This window comes from Colobus angolensis, unplaced genomic scaffold (assembly GCF_000951035.1).
Source record: "Colobus angolensis palliatus isolate OR3802 unplaced genomic scaffold, Cang.pa_1.0 Scaffold101, whole genome shotgun sequence".
NCBI classification, from domain to species: Eukaryota; Metazoa; Chordata; class Mammalia; order Primates; family Cercopithecidae; genus Colobus; species Colobus angolensis.
This window is the reverse complement of record NW_012111031.1, coordinates 2694028-2709838: the sequence shown is the minus strand read 5'-3', so window position 1 is coordinate 2709838 and position 15811 is coordinate 2694028. Positions and strand designations below refer to the sequence as shown.

Sequence of the window (15811 nt, the reverse complement as noted above, 5' to 3'; positions counted from 1 at the left end):
ATATTATATATTATAACATATGAATGTGTCTTTTTTTCCTATCCATTAGCAGAGTCTGTCTCTCCAATTATTTAGGTCTTTTATAAATTTCAAAACTGTTCAATAATTTTTATCTGTAGACATATAGAACTTGGGGTTAGGCATATTCCTGGGCAAGTTTTTTGCTTTGTTTTGTTTTGTTACTTTTTTCTAAAAGCTTTTTAAATGAACTATTATCAGTATATATGAACACTATTGCTTTTTACTTATTGATTTCATCCAGCAACCTTACCAAAGTCTTATTAGTTCTAAAACCTCTCTAGATTTACCTGGATATATTGTATGTGGACAATCCTCATCTTTAAATAAGAACAATTTTATTTATTTACCTTTAATTCGGAGGACTCTTAATCTCTTTTTCTTGTTTGTGTTTTTCCAAAACATTCAATTATAGCGGTGATTACAAGCAATTAAAGTTGGGAGCCCTGTCTTGTTTCTGATATTAATGGGACGCTTCAAAAATCTTATCATTAAATTTGTGTATGTTTTACATTCTTAATGATTTCATTTTATTAAAATAAGGAAGTTACCTTTATCTCTAGTTTGCTAAAAATTATAGTGTATTGAATATTACAAAATGCTTGTTCTGCATCTATTGAAATGATCCGGGTTCTTTTTCTCTCTCTGGCCACAAACATTGCTAAATGCTTTATTTTATTTTACTTTTTTATGTGCATAATTTGATGTTTATTTTAAATTACAAATTTATGGAAAAGTTGCATATGCAGTACGAAGAACTTTTTTTTTGGTCACAACCATTTTAAATTAAATTATATGTTATCTATCCTGAATACTTTAGTATGATTTTTTTTTTTTTTTTTTGAGACGGAGTCTTGCTCTGTCGCCCCAGGCTGGAGAGAAGTAGTGCGATCTTGGCTCACTGCAACCTCTGCCTCCCTGGTCCAAGCAATTCTCCTGCCTCAGCCTCCCGAGTATCTGGGATTACAAGTGCGTGCCACCACACCCAGCTAATTTTTTTGTATTTGTGGTAGAAACAGGGTTTCACCATGTTAGCCAGGATGGTCTTGATCTCCTGACCTTATGATATGCCCGCCTCGGCCTCCCAAAGTGCTGGGATTACAGGTATGAGTCACTATGCCCAGCCTTTAGTATGTATTTTCTACAAATAAGGTGATATGGTTTGGCCATGTCCCCACCCAAATCTCACCTTGAATTGTAATAATCCCCACTTGTCAAGGGCAGAGCCAGGTGGAGATAATGGGAGCGGGTTTTTCCCATGCCATTCGCATGATAGTGAATAAGTCTCACGAAATGTGATGGTTTTATAAAGAAGAGTTCCCCAAAAATGTCTCTTTGCCTGCTGCCGTGTAAAACATGGCTTTGCTCCCCCTTACCTTCTGCCATGATTGTGAGGCCTCCCCAGCCATGTGGAATTGTGAATTCATTAAACCTCTTTTTCTTTATAAACTACCCAGTCTTGGGTATGTCTTTATTAGCAGCATGAGAACTGACTAATACACAAGAACATTCTCTCACACTATAACAATGTAAACGTCAAAATCAGGAAATTTTGTTGTACTACTATCTATTCCTCAAACCACTGAGGTTTCACCTATTGTACTAATAACAAATGTGTGTGTGTGTGTGTGTGTGTGTGCTTTTTTTTTGAGACGAGGTCTCACTCTGTTGCCCAGGGCTGGAGTGCAATGGTACTATCATACCTCACTGCAACTTTGACCTCCTGGGCTCAAGTGATTCTCCCACCTCAGCCTCCAGAGTAGTTGGGATTATAGGCATATGCCACTGTCCCAGCTAATTTTTTGTACTTTTTGTAGAGATGGGGTTTTGCCATGTTGCCCAGGTTGGTATCCAACCCCTGGGCTCAAGCAATCCTCCCACCTCAGCCTCCCAAATGCTGGGATTACACGTGTGAGCCACCATACCTGGCCTAATAACATTTTTTACAACAAAAGATTTTCGCTTGTTGCATTTGGTTTTCATGTCTTAAGTTTTTTCATTTCATTCTGTTAGTAATGTGTGTTATACTTATATATTTTTTCTGCTGTGAAACCATTCTTAGATTAACACCATTTAATGGTGATGTTTTATTTTTACTTATTTATTTGAGACAAGGTCTCCCCAGGCTGGAATGGAGTGGCATAATCATAGCTCACTGAAGCCTTGAACTCCTGGGCTTAAGCAATCCTCCCACCTCAGCTTCCTAAGTAGCTGGTACAGGCATGTACCACCATACTCAGCTAATTTTTTATTTTATGTTTGTAGAGATGGGGGTCCCACTATGTTATCCAGGCTCATCTCGAACTCCTGGCCTCAAGTGATTCTCCTGTCTCAGCCTCCCAAAGTGTTGGGATTACAGGCATGAGCCACCACTCCCCGCGGTGATGTTTTTATTCTAATATACGTTGATGTTGATTTGCTACCATTTTTTTAGTTAACTTTATTGGCATAATTTACATAAAATCAAATGTACCCATTTTAAGTGTCCAATTCAGAAAGTTTTGAGACACGTAACCACATGAGACCCATGTAACCACTGCCACCATCAAGATATAAACATATCCATTACGCCAAAGGGTTTCCTCAATGCTGTGTGCAATCAATTCCTTCCTACCCCAACTCCCTATCGATTTGTCTTATCTTTTCTCAGATTTCATATGAAAGGAGTCCTATCGTTGTCCTCCTTTGTGTCACTTCCTTTGCTCAGCATACTGTTTTAGATTCATCCATGTTGCATGTGTCTGTATCTTGTTCCTTTATCATTCTTCATAGTACTTAATTGGTATGCATATATCACAATTTGTTTATTCATTCGTCTGTTGGTAGATGTGTTATTCCCAGTTTGGAGCTCTTATGGTAAAGATCAGTTCTGAGCATCTGTGTATGAGTCTTTGTGTCTTTATTTAGGTCTTTCGTAATTTCAAAATTGTTCAATAATTTTATTTTATTTTTTTTGAGACGGAGTTTCACTTTTGTTGCCCAGGCTGGAGTGCAATGGTGTGATCTTGGCTCACTGCACCCTCCACCTCACAGGTTCAAGCAATTCTCCTGCCTCAGCCTCCTGAGTAGCTGGGATTACAGGTCCCTGCCACCATGCCCAGCTAATTTTTTGTATTTTTAGTAGAGATGAGGTTTCACCATGTTGGCCTGACTGGTCTCGAACTCCTGACCTCAGGTGATCCACCTGCTTTGGCCTCCCAAAGTGCTGGGATTACAGGTGTGAGCCACTGCACCCAGCTATTCAGTAATTTTTATCTGTAGAGGTATAGATCTTGGGGTTAGGTATATTCCTGGGCTTGTTTTTTGTTTTGTTACTTTTTTCTGAAACCTTTTTTAAATGAGCTATTATCAGTATATATGAACACTATTGATTTTTATTTATTGATCTCATCCAGCAACCTGACCAAAGTCTTATTAGTTCTAAAAAGTCTCTAGATTTACCTGGATATATTGTATGTGGACAATCCTCATCTTTAAATAAGGATAATTTTATTTATTTACCTTTAATTTGGGGCACTCAATCTCTTTTTCTTGTTTGATTATGTTTCTCTTGGGTAAACAGCTAGAACTAGAATTACTGAGTCATAAAGTGAGTGTATGTTTAACTTTAAAAGTGATTGCATTATTTTACATTTCTACCAATAATATGTAAGAATTTCAGTTGCTCCACATCCTCATCAACAGTGGGTCTTGTTATTTTAGGCAGTCCAGTAGATGTATATTGCATCTCACTATGGCTTTAATATGCCTGAGGGTTAATGATACTGAGTATCTTCTCATGTGCTCATTTGCCATTCATAAACCTTCTTTCATGAAGTGTCTATTCAAATTTTGTGCCCACTTTTAATTGAATTGTCTTATTATTGAGTTGTAAGTGTTTTCTAAATTCTGGATACAAGTCTTTTGTCAGAGATATGTATTGTGAATATTTTCTCCCAGTCTCTGGCTTGCCTTTTTGTTTTCTTAGCAATGTCTTTCAAAGACAATTTTTATTTTGATGGAATCCAACTTACTTTTTCTTTATGCTTTCTGATTTTTATATGAAATCTTTGCCTATGCCAATGTCACCAAAATTTACTCTTAGGTTTTTCATGCCCTTTTGTTATTTGAGTATAATATGTGAAATATTGATCTTCAATTCAGATTTGGATTCTTCTGGTTTCAACTAGCACATAGAGACTTGAGCCGGTCTAAACATAAAAGGGGATTTATAATAAGGTTTTGGGGGCATTTCATGTTTCCTAAAGGCCGGCATGCAGGTGGGTGTAAGAAACAGCTAGAAAGCCATTGGGAACCTAGAATGTCCTCTTTCTAGCCCTTGTTTTTCTTTCTTTGCAGACTGACTTGTTCTGACCACGTGGCTTCAACTATTCCTCAAAGCCCATTCCACACTTTTAGGATAGGGGATCGGACTGACCTAGCTTGGCATCAGGGTTCCACCCAGGTCAATGAGTTATTAGAGGTCAGGATTACAGAGTATAAAACATGCCTGGAAACCAGGGTCATTCCCAGAGAAATGAGATGGCTTATGGTCTGTTCATCCACCCCAAAAGTTGCCACTGTTTTACCCCCAGTCCATTTCCCACTCCTGGTTTGATTTTCCACTTTTGGTATGATTTTCTGATATGTAGCTTTCAATATTACTTTGTGCATACTCTGGATTTTTTTTTTCAATCTGCAGCTGTATTCTTCAGGACTTGTGGAATGTGAGGATCATGATCCACTTAATCTTGATAGAAGTTTTGATGTGGAATCAGTAAAAAAAGAAATCCAGAGAGGAAGGAAGTTGGTAAGTGTAAATGATGTTATTTCTTACACTGGATGAATAGACCCTCGGGATGCATTCCAAAGGAAGTCTATTTGACTGATAAACTAGGGATAGAGAATCTTCTTGGAGAGCTGAAAGAAGTAGGAACTGTATTGGAAACCTCAATTCAACTTAACATTTAATTATTTATTTATTTTATTTATTTATTTTGAGACAGAGTTTTGCTCTTGTTGCCCAGGCTAGAGTACAGTGACGTGGTCTCAGCTCACTGCAACCTCCGCCTCCTGGGTTCAAGCAATTCTCCTGCCTCAGCCTCCCGAGTAGCTGGGATTACAGGCATGGGCCACCATGCTCGGCAAATTTTCGTATTTTTAGTAGAGACAGGGTTTCACCATGTTGGCCAGGCCGGTCTCGAACTCCTGACCTCAGGTGATCTGCCCGCCTTGGCCTCCCAAAGTGCTGGGATTACAGGCGTGAGCCACCACACCCATCCAACATTTAATATTTTAAAATAAACTACCATATACTTCACCAGTAAAGGGATCTGAGTTAGAATGCTTTTGCTGTAAGTAGAAGTAAGCTCAAGTTAAACAGACTTTTACAAAGAGGATGCTTACTTTTTCACTTGATCAGAGAAAACACCTGCTTTCCAAGCTGGTTGATTCAGTGGCTTGATAATGTCATCAGGGGCCCAGATTCTTCCTCTCTGGCCTCCTGTCCCCAACATCAGCTAGTCTCCTTGTGGTCATAGGGTGGCCGCAGGCAGCAACTGAAGCATCGGGCTTTCTTGTTCATATCCAGTGAAAAAGAAAGGTCATCCCTACACATGGAATAAGCCCCCTTCTAAAAGTTTAATTAGGTTGCACACCTTTTTCTGCACCAACTGCTGGGAGTGGCCATAACTAATCAAGATCTACCCTGGGAGCTGGGGTCAGCTCCCCATGGGTCATAAGGGGGCTCTTCAGGAAGGAAGAAATGCTGAGAAGTCATTCCACTGGGCTTATTGCAGCGACTTCCTCTCAAGGACCCTTCACATCTTAGTAAGCAGGACAGCAAGTGTGAGCACCTCACACTCTGACTACAACCACAGGGTTAATGACCGGGGACAAACATTTAGTTAGTCTTTGCAAGGCATCAGCATCAGCAGCATCCAGTGGTAGGTGTGTTACAAACACTGCTCTAGGTAAACTCCCAGCTATAGGTAAAATGATGCCCATTTTATAAATCGAAGAAATGGAAAGTTCAGGGTGAAAGGGAACAGTCCAGATGGAATTCTGCAAATTATGCTGTCGTAGGCAGTGTACACAATACTGTAGTAGGTCCTGAAGCAAGTCATAAAAATGGACTGTGTGTGGCCCAGGCATGGTGGTGCATGGCTCTAATCCCAGCACTTTGGGAAGCCAAGGCAGGAGGACTGCTTGAGCGCAGGAATTTGAGACCAACCTGGGCAACATAGTGGGACCCTGTCTTTACCACAAAAAAAAAAAAAAAAAGTAGCCCAACACATTGGCATATACCTATAGTCCCAGCTACTTAGGAGGCTGAGGTAGGAGGATTGCATGAGCCTGGAAAGTCGAGGCTGCAGTGAGCTATGAGCTCACCACTGTACTCCAACCTGGGCAACAGAGTGAGACTCTGTCTCAAATTTAAAAAAAAAAAAAAAAAAGTGTGTGGATCCTGCTCTCAATGTGTACCCTATACTAATTAATACTTGGCAAGACTGGCAGCTGACATCATTAGTGCTGACAGTGCCACGTCCCTAGGATTTTGGGTGTGATGAGATGGGTGAACAGGGAGCCCCTCTGATTAGAAAGTAGCAGACAAACCTCAACTAGAATATTTTTGTTGCTCTTCACTAATTGGATTTGAGTGGGGAGACATAGAGTTAAAGAAATCTCTGTGAAATTCTAGTGGCCATCCAGTTATGAAGAGACCCGGGCTGAGAAATGAGGGCAGTTGACTGGAGGCGTAATATTTGGCAGAAAGCAGGTATCTGAGGGTTTCTGCAGACCTTGGGATGCAGACTTCCCTACTGGGAAGGCTTTGGGATGAGTTGGAAGTGGAGGATAAAGGAGAGAAGACAGGAAAGTCACCTGAGGTAATAGTTACCCACTCACAGCATTTATGGAACCCTTGGACTATGTGGGCAGATACATGGCACACACCCGTCGCGGGGAGAGGCCAGTGCTGTGGTGGTTTCAGTACAGCTGGGCAAGTGCCTCGAGGGTGAGCAGCAGGGGCCCTCAGCAATCCTCCCTAGGATTCGGACTACCAATCTGACACAGCCACATGAGCATCCAATAGCATTTCAGAGTAAAGTGGCCAAAAAAGTACAGTTCCATCTCCTACACACACACACACACACACACATTCCCCATCTAAATCTGCTCATTCTTCATCCCAGTAAACAGCACCATCATTATCCATTTGCCCAAGCCAGAAGTCTAAGGACTCTCTTTTCCTCGTCAACCTCCCAGCCCAACATCAAGCCCGTGGGCACAAACTCCTAGATGCATCTTGCGTTCATCCACCCACTTCTCTCAGCATCAGTAATCCACCATAGTGAAGTCACCCATCTTGGTCTCTAAAGCTAGTACTGACCCTCGCCCCACTGTCTCTCCTGCCATCCCTACCCCAGCCCTTCGTTCTCCACCCAGCAGCCCGAGTGATCTTTCAAAAATGTTAATCGGTTTATGTTCCCCTTGCACAAAGATAAAACCCAACTCCTTACTCTGGCGTGTAAGTCCCACATGATCCAGCCTTTACTTACCCTTTTGATCATCCCAAGACTTCCCCGTGCCCACTTCGCTGCTCCAACAGCACTGGCCATCTGTCTTGTCCTTGCTGTAGCTTGCCAATGGGGAAGCTCATTCTTGTGGCCAACACCCAAGGCCCTCTGCTTAGAATGTCTTTCCTCCTCCTTTTTGCATCTGGGAGCTCTTATTATTATTCAGATCTCAGCTTCCGTATCACCTCCTTAGAGGTGACACATTTTACTCACTGCCCAATCTGAAGTAGGGACCCAGTGACACTCTGTCACTTCACCCTATTTTAATTCGATATAATGTGTATATAACTTTGTGAGATGTTTTAAACTTTGCTTTATTTGATCATTGTACCTTGTCTCCGATAGAATGTAAGCTTCACGTGGACACGTATCTTCTCTGCTTTGTCCACTACTGTTTTCCCTTATCCTAAAACCGTGCCTGCCACGTCGTAGCTACTGCATACTAAATAAATACTATATACTCATGTATTTTTAAATGAATAAAATTAGCCATTTGTATTTTTTTATTAGCCATTTGTATTTTTTCTTCTGTAATTTGCCAGTTACCATTTTTCTGCAGGTTTTCAGAATCTTAAAACTTTATCTAGTATGCTACATTTTTCTTTCCATCTTTTCCTTGTCTTTCAAATATTTTTTAATGCCCTCATTATAAAAATGGAAGTTTAAAATTTTTGTATAGTAAGCTCTGTCAGTCCTTCTGTCGCCCAGGCTGGAGTGCAGTGGTGCAATCACAGCTCACCACAGCCTTGATTTCCTGGGCCCAAGCTGTCTTCTGGCCTCAGCCTCCCACATAGCTGGGACTACAGGAGTGTGCCACTATGCCCAGCTGATTTTTAAAGTTTTTTTTTTAGAGATGAGGTCTCACTGTGTTGCCTAAACTGGTCTCGAATTCCTGGGCTCAAGCAATCCTCCTGCCTCAGCCTCCCAAAGTAGTAGGATTACATGCATGGGCCACCACACCTAGCTTGTCAAGAGTTTTCATTTGTGGCTTCTGGGTTTTCTTCCTGCCTTAGACAGCCTTCCTTGCCTCCATACTATGCTTTTTTCTTTCTCCTATATTTCCTAATCTTTAAGAGTTTTTTGTTTAACATTATCTAGTTAGAGCTTTAATCCATGTGCAACTTATTCAGGAGTATATTGTGAGGTAGGGATCTAACTTTATTTTTTCCTGTATACATAGCCAGTTACCCTCCTCCCAAATTAAATGATCATTCTTGTATGCTCTGATTTGAATTTCCACCTTTATCATAACCTTATTTCTTGCCTATATTTGAATTTCCTTTAACTGTTTCTGTGCTTGCTTGTGCCGACCCTGGGCTATGGTGTGAGTGACCTCCTGTTCTGCAAGGTGAGTTCACTGGGCCCCCACGTCATTCAGCCAGAGTATCATGCGGATCAGCCTTGGTCCTGGCTGGATTCCCCTAAACCAGTTAGGCTGCTGTGGCCACACACTGCCTAGCCATCATGACACCACTCTCACATATAAAATACCAGATAGATAAATAAATACAAGGCAGGGAGCAAATAAATTGAACTAAGAAAAAACTGTTAATGGAGTTGTAGAATTTTTTAAAATTTTTGGCCCTACTACCTAGATTCCAAGGCCGTTTCCCTTACTTTATCTCACATTATCCTCAACAGCAACCCTGTAAGACAGACATTATCACCCACGCCAGGGTCTGAGTCCGAAAGAGAAATCACACCGCTCTTGGTAGCACAGCCAGCGGCCACTCTCGCCTGTGTCTCAAAGGGCCCCCTAATGGGGCCCCTTGCCTGGAGCTGGACAAGTTTGCCTGTTCTGCTTTTTAGAAAATTATTTTTAAAATAGAGTTTTTTTTGAAACAAAAAGCATTTTCTGCTTTTAATCAGATCATTACAAAACTGTCTGTCCAAGCATTCCGGTTAGCTGAGGTTTTGCCAAAATTCCCAAATGAGCAGCCAAATGTAAGTACTGTATCCTAATGTTTGTAACAGAATGGAACCTTGCTCATGATGCCAGGATAAAATGCAGGGCTCCTGGAACTTAAATAACATGTAATGATATCTTTGAATTTTAAAAAATAACAACAAACAGGTACTTACTCAGTAAAATCTATTCTTCTGTAGAAATGCAAATTTTGTCATAAAAGAGGAGCCACCGTGGGATGTGATTTAAAAAACTGTAACAAGAATTACCACTTTTTCTGTGCCAAGAAGGACGACGCAGTTCCACAGTCTGATGGAGTTCGAGGAATTTATAAGTATTTAATAAAACATTTTTAAAACCACATTTGGGGGATTGGGATAAGGAATGGTTAGATTAAGACAAGGAGACTTTTTTTTTTTAAATAAATAAAGACTAATTTTATGTAAATGGTTTTGAAATGAGAACACAGCCAGTTTGCGGGATGCCCAGGGGTTATGTGAATTTTGAATTTCAGTGATATATATATATATATAATTTTAGTCACAATATCTTGAATAATGAGATCAGTGTTAGGAGAGCATGATTTTTTTAAATATGATTTTTGTGAGCTATGTTACATTCTTAAGATGATTTTTTAAAATTCCATTCAGAGGCTGCTGTTTTTTCCTGCCGGTGGGCATATATTCCCAATTTTCCCATAGTGTTCCAGGCACTATTTTATTTATTTATTTAATAACCGCTTGCTTTATGCCAAGCATAGTTCTAAGTACTTTACAAATGTTAACTCATTTAATCCTCATAATAGTCAACTGAGGTAGATACTATTATCTTCACTTTCCAGAGGAGGAAACTGGGGCCTTGAGACACTCAGTGACTTGTCCCCAGGTTACACAGCTAGTCAGTGGCAGAGCTGGGCTGCAGGACTTCCGAGTCCTTGCTCTTTGCCACCATGTTGTCTTCAGGTATGGGGGCTATATATTCTAAAACACGAGGGCAAGCCTACCATTGAAAGAAGCTTGCTAAACAATTTTGAATGTAATTTTGAGCAAGTTCCATAAGTATTTTGTTGCTAATCAGACATGAAATGTGTAAATATGTACATTTCATACTACACTTCTTTTTATATTTGATTTTCTAAGAAACTCACAGGTTGTTATAATCTCAGAGTTTCGTTTTTATTATTTACCTTCCCAAAGAACTTGTTTTGGTATGACCTTTAAAATGACCTTAAACATAAGATCAAACGAAAAGGAATGAAGTCCCTGCTATAGCTTAAAGTTTGAAAAACCCATTAGAAGAACTAACAAATAGGGACCCAATAAAATAGTCTTCTTGCATTGTTTTTTCAAGGAACAGGTGAATTTTTATGTATTTTTAAACTGAATTTAAACTTTCATGCCTATCATACATGAGGCACCTTGCTAGGTGCTACGAGATACAAAGAAGAAAAAAATATAGATTGAACCTCAGAGAAGTTATCACCTGATGGGAAGGCCAGAATAAGGGTCAATGCAAACAGAAGCACACGGGATAACCAGAGCAGGAGGGGTTACATGAAGGGAGCTTGGCATTGAGTTGAGAATTGCTGACACTGTGGAATGGATGGGAACATGGGGGTTCATCCTGATATTTTCGACGCTGTTTTATATGTTTGAAAAAATTTAAGTACTTGGGAAGTGAAAGTGCTCAGAGATACCAGAATCAAAGTGGGAGGAGATTAACTTTGTTTCAGTGTTGCTGGGAAGGCTGCATGGAGGAGGTGGGAAGTGGTATAAATGGGAAGAAACGGCATTCCCCTAGGCGAGGAGGCCACTGCTTCCTGAGAGTCCATGCCATCTGGAGAGGAAGGGAGATGAAGCTGGGTGCCGAGGAGGAGGAAAGGTTAGAAAGAAAGCAGCCTGAGCAGCTCTATAAAACGATTCACTTCATTTCTTTTTTGTTTTTTTTTTAAGACGGAGTCTTCTGTGGCCAGGCTAGAGTGCAATGGCGCAATCTCAGCTCACTGCAACCTCCAGCCTCCCAGGTTCAAGCGATTCTCCTGGCTCAGCCTCCTGAGTAGCTGGGACTACAGGCATGTGCCACCACGCCCAGCTAATTTTTGTATTTTTAGTAGAGACAGAGTTTCACCATGTTGGCCAGGAAGGTCTCGATCTCTTGACCTCGTGACCCGCCTGCCTCAGCCTCCCAAAGTGCTGGGATTACAGGCATAAGCCACTGCACCTGGCCTCACTTCATTTCTTCATCGTAGCCTGCTATGCTGCTGCTTTCTATTGGAAGATACTAATCAGTTCTAGGCCCTTTGTAGGTCAAATCTAAGATCTGGGGCAAATATCTGTTTTCACTGAAAACTACTTTTTCCTCAAATTACTGCATGCAATTTTGTGCTATTTATTGTTGAAAACCAGCAGAATCTTGTACAGTCAGATGGAAATCTGCATGTCTTTAGGTATATTTATACAGTAAAATCCCACTGACCACTGTATATGAACTAGTATTGTTCATAATATTTCATCAGTACTCATTCCTTGAAAGAACATAATCATCTTCCTAAGTCCCCGAGGGCACAAAAGACACCTGACTGAGCCTCCCGTCTGCACTCAGTGTGGGTCACTAATTTTACACAGGTTTAAACAGCTTAAAAAAACCAAAACTCTAGTGTGACACCATCATGAAAAGTAGGGTAGTATGTTTTTAATCACAAAAATAGACATGATATTTGAAAACTGTAAATAAAAATATTTTACAATTCTTTGAAATTAAATATTTCAGACTGCTTTGCCAACAACATGCTCAATTCCCGAACAGCGCTCAAAGTGGTAAGTTCCTAAAATTTAGCACTGTGGGTTTTAAAGAAAGGTAAACATTTAGGTAATATAAGGAATAGTCCAATTTTCTAGCCTCATTGAATTAAAATATAAATACTTGAGTTAAAATTTTACATATCTAGAAAATTGACAACTTATTTGTGTACTATGTGATATAACTAATTTTTTCTTCTTTATGAACAAGACCTATTCTCTTTGAACCATTCCCTGGTATCTTTCATTCTCCCTACACTCACAGAACCAAACTAAGACATGGGAAAAAGCCTTGACTTTTGGGACTGCTTCTCTTCCATAAGAATTTTCAGTAGATAAAATTTAAAAAGTGCTGCACCTTCCCTGAGTGAAAATTCCCTAAGGATGCATGGTTAGCATTTCAGTTCTAATTAAGGCAGACTGGATCCTGGCTAACTGGAGTTATGGGATATACTTTCATTCATGAGTGGAACAGCAGTGTCTTAGCAGCACTAAATCTGCAATGTTCACTGTGAACTGGAGTCAGACCTCGTTGGAAGACTTAGTTCTGCGTCATGCCAGCTGCATTTTATGGTGATAACACTCTCCAAATAGCACCTCTACAGTCACTTTTCAGTCATTACCCTTTTAACTCAGCCGGAAATGCTATTACAAATTCTGCTTTAAATCAGTGTTTACTGACGGAAAAGCATCAACAATACACACTTAACCAAATCCTTGCAAATGTCATCTATTAAATATCTTCATCTTTAAAGTCTGTTTTACTTTGAATATCTTCACTTATGAGTGAAATTGAGTGCATTCCCATATCCTTTCACCAATTATATTTGTTTTCCTATGACCTAATTTGTTCATTTTTCTATTCAATGCACCCTCTCCCCAGAGAGTTCCCCATGTGCCCATTTTTCTACTCAATTTACCTGTTTTGCATTAAACTTATATTTTTTTAATTAACCCTTTATCATAAATGCTGCAAACACTTAGTTGAAGTTTGCCATATCTTTTGACTTTGTAAAAACTTTTGGCATATGAGTTGTATATTTCATGTAGTCCAACAGTAATCTTTTCCTTTATGGATTCCAATTTTTAATGGTTTATATTTTTAGCTAAGTTTTCAGGAGTGAAAAGAAAAAGAGGAAGGAAGAAACACCTCTCAGGCAATCATATACAGGTAATTTGACTTAGTTTTCATAGCTTTGCACTTCTTCATACAGAGTCCTTATTTAAACCAGTCTGAATGTCAGGTGAAATGTACTTTCCAAATCATCCAAACAGACAGCCTTTGTAGAACATTCTTCATTTGTGTTCTCAGCTAAGGCTGCTCCTGAGGCTGCCTTTTTAGGAAGAATCCTATAGTTGGGAAGCTCTTAGATAATTCCTAGATGATAGTATCACAATGAGATGAGCATGAAAATGAAGCTGGAAGTTCCAAGCACATAACCTTCAGGAGGTGACATTCTCTGAGTTCCTATAAATTCCCTGGCACCAAACTAGTGAGAGCATCTGACCCCACAGGTGCTTACAGTTAAAATGGGCAGAGGGTGCAGTCAAACATCCTTATGGAACCAAGTATTTCCCAGCTGCATGACCCACACCTGACCAAATTTGTAGCTCTTATAAACTTCTGGATTATTATGTATAAAATGTATGAAAATATTTTGGGGATTTGAAAGTTTTTATACATCAGCATGTATAAGCTAAATTCATATAAGCCAGCAACCTTCACCTCCTCCTGTTTATACAAGGGGTGCTTGTCAAACACCTCTTGATGTTTTATAATACAAAACAAAAATACATTTGCTGTTTACATCTAAATATGAATATGGGGCGTTTTTTTGTTGTTGTTGTTGTTTTTGAGACAGAGTTTTGCTCTTTCGCCCAGGCTGGAGTGCAATGGCGTGATCTTGGCTCACTGCAACCTCTGCCTCCCGGATTCAAGCAATGCTCCTGCCTCAACCTCCTGAGTAGCTGGGATTACAGGCGTGTACCACCACGCCTGCCTAATTTTTGTATTTTTAGTAGAGACAGGGTTTCACCATGTTGTCCAGGCTGGTCTCGAACTCCTGACCTTGTGATCCGCCCACCTCGTCCTCCCAAAATGCTGAGATTATAGGTGTGAGCCACCGCGCCCAGCCAGGGCATGATTTTTACTGTAGGCGTATCATTTAGTTATGCACAGCAAAAGACTGGTTTTCATTTTATGCAATATTAAAATCAATGTAATGCAATCTTGATTTTCTCTCCTTCTAGTCACCCGAAACAATGAAATGTAATACATTCGTAAGCCAAGTGAAAGAAGAGCATGGTAGACACACAGGTTTGCGCTAAGTGTTGTCTGTAACAAATATGGCCTACAATACTTACAAAAATGTCAACCCACGTGTTTCAAACTTGGTATCCCGCCTAAATCTTTATTCTTCTAGGCTTGTAGTAATTAATGAGTATAAGTCTTTATCGTAACTATCCACTTTATTGTAATCCCAGCATATCAAGATAACTTAGGTTGGAATGGTCCGTTGTCTTCAGTATTAAGAAAAGACAGACCTCTTAACGAAGACGCAGACAGGCTTGCCTGAGCTCAGAATCCAGTGATACGTCGCCCCTCACATTGTGATCCCTGTAATTGTAGTTCTCTGTTCTTTAAAGAAATAGACATTCCACTAACAACACATACAAACTGTGACAAAAAGTGACAGGGGCTGTTAGGTCAAATATTTAAGGGTAATCTTTTAAAATCCCTTAATTCAACTACATATCGGGAACAGTGTACACTGCTCGGGTGACAGGTGCACCAACATCTCAGAAATCACCACTGAAGAACTTGTCCATGTAACCCGAAACTACCTGTTCCCCAAAAGGTATTGAAATTTTAAAAATTACAGTTTTTATATGTTTAAAAAATCCTCTTAACTCATATAGTTATTGTAAGCAGAGAAATTTTCATTTTTACTTTTTGTAACATTTCATTCATTGTTTCAGCTGGCCAAAAAAAATGAGGTATGATGAAATTATAATTAATAGAAATGGTGAAGGTGCTGTATTATTTTACTAAGTATGTCATCCACCACTAGGCAAGGTCTGAAGAAATAAGCATAAAGTAATTTATGATTAGCTGCCCTAAGATTATTTCCTTCTCAAATGTTTGTCTTATTCTTAGATGCAACTGTGAAAGTTCCTTTTCTTAAGAAATGCAAGGAAGCAGGACTGCTTAATTACTTACTTGAAGAAATATTAGACAAAGTTCATTCAATTCCAGAAAAACTCATGGATGAGACTACTTCAGAATCAGGTACTGATGAATAGCAATATTTCTAAGTATACAGACTTCTCCCAGACCTAGATGTAAAACAAAACAAACCCAAGAAAAAAAAAAAAAGGCCCATTTTCTTCCTATACTGCTTTTTTCTTCTTCTTTAGCTCATTCTTTATTTTATTTTATTTTATTTTTTTGTGAGACAGAGTTTCACCCTTGTTGCCCAGGCTAGAGTACAGTGGTGGGATCTCAGCTCACTGCAGCCTCTGCCTCCCGGGTT

General features: G+C 39.7%; 1 protein-coding gene across 1 annotated transcript in view; it reads left to right on the top strand.

Annotated features, from left to right (window-relative positions):
* The window catches only part of PHF11 (PHD finger protein 11), a 33264-nt gene that overhangs the window by 12830 nt on the left and 4623 nt on the right, over positions 1 to 15811 (top strand). The window contains exons 3-8 of the mRNA XM_011939440.1: positions 4700 to 4807; positions 9681 to 9814; positions 12250 to 12296; positions 13385 to 13449; positions 14529 to 14595; positions 15436 to 15567. Of these exons, the coding sequence (XP_011794830.1) occupies positions 4700 to 4807; positions 9681 to 9814; positions 12250 to 12296; positions 13385 to 13449; positions 14529 to 14595; positions 15436 to 15567 (553 nt within the window). The remainder of the gene's footprint in view (positions 1 to 4699; positions 4808 to 9680; positions 9815 to 12249; positions 12297 to 13384; positions 13450 to 14528; positions 14596 to 15435; positions 15568 to 15811) is intronic.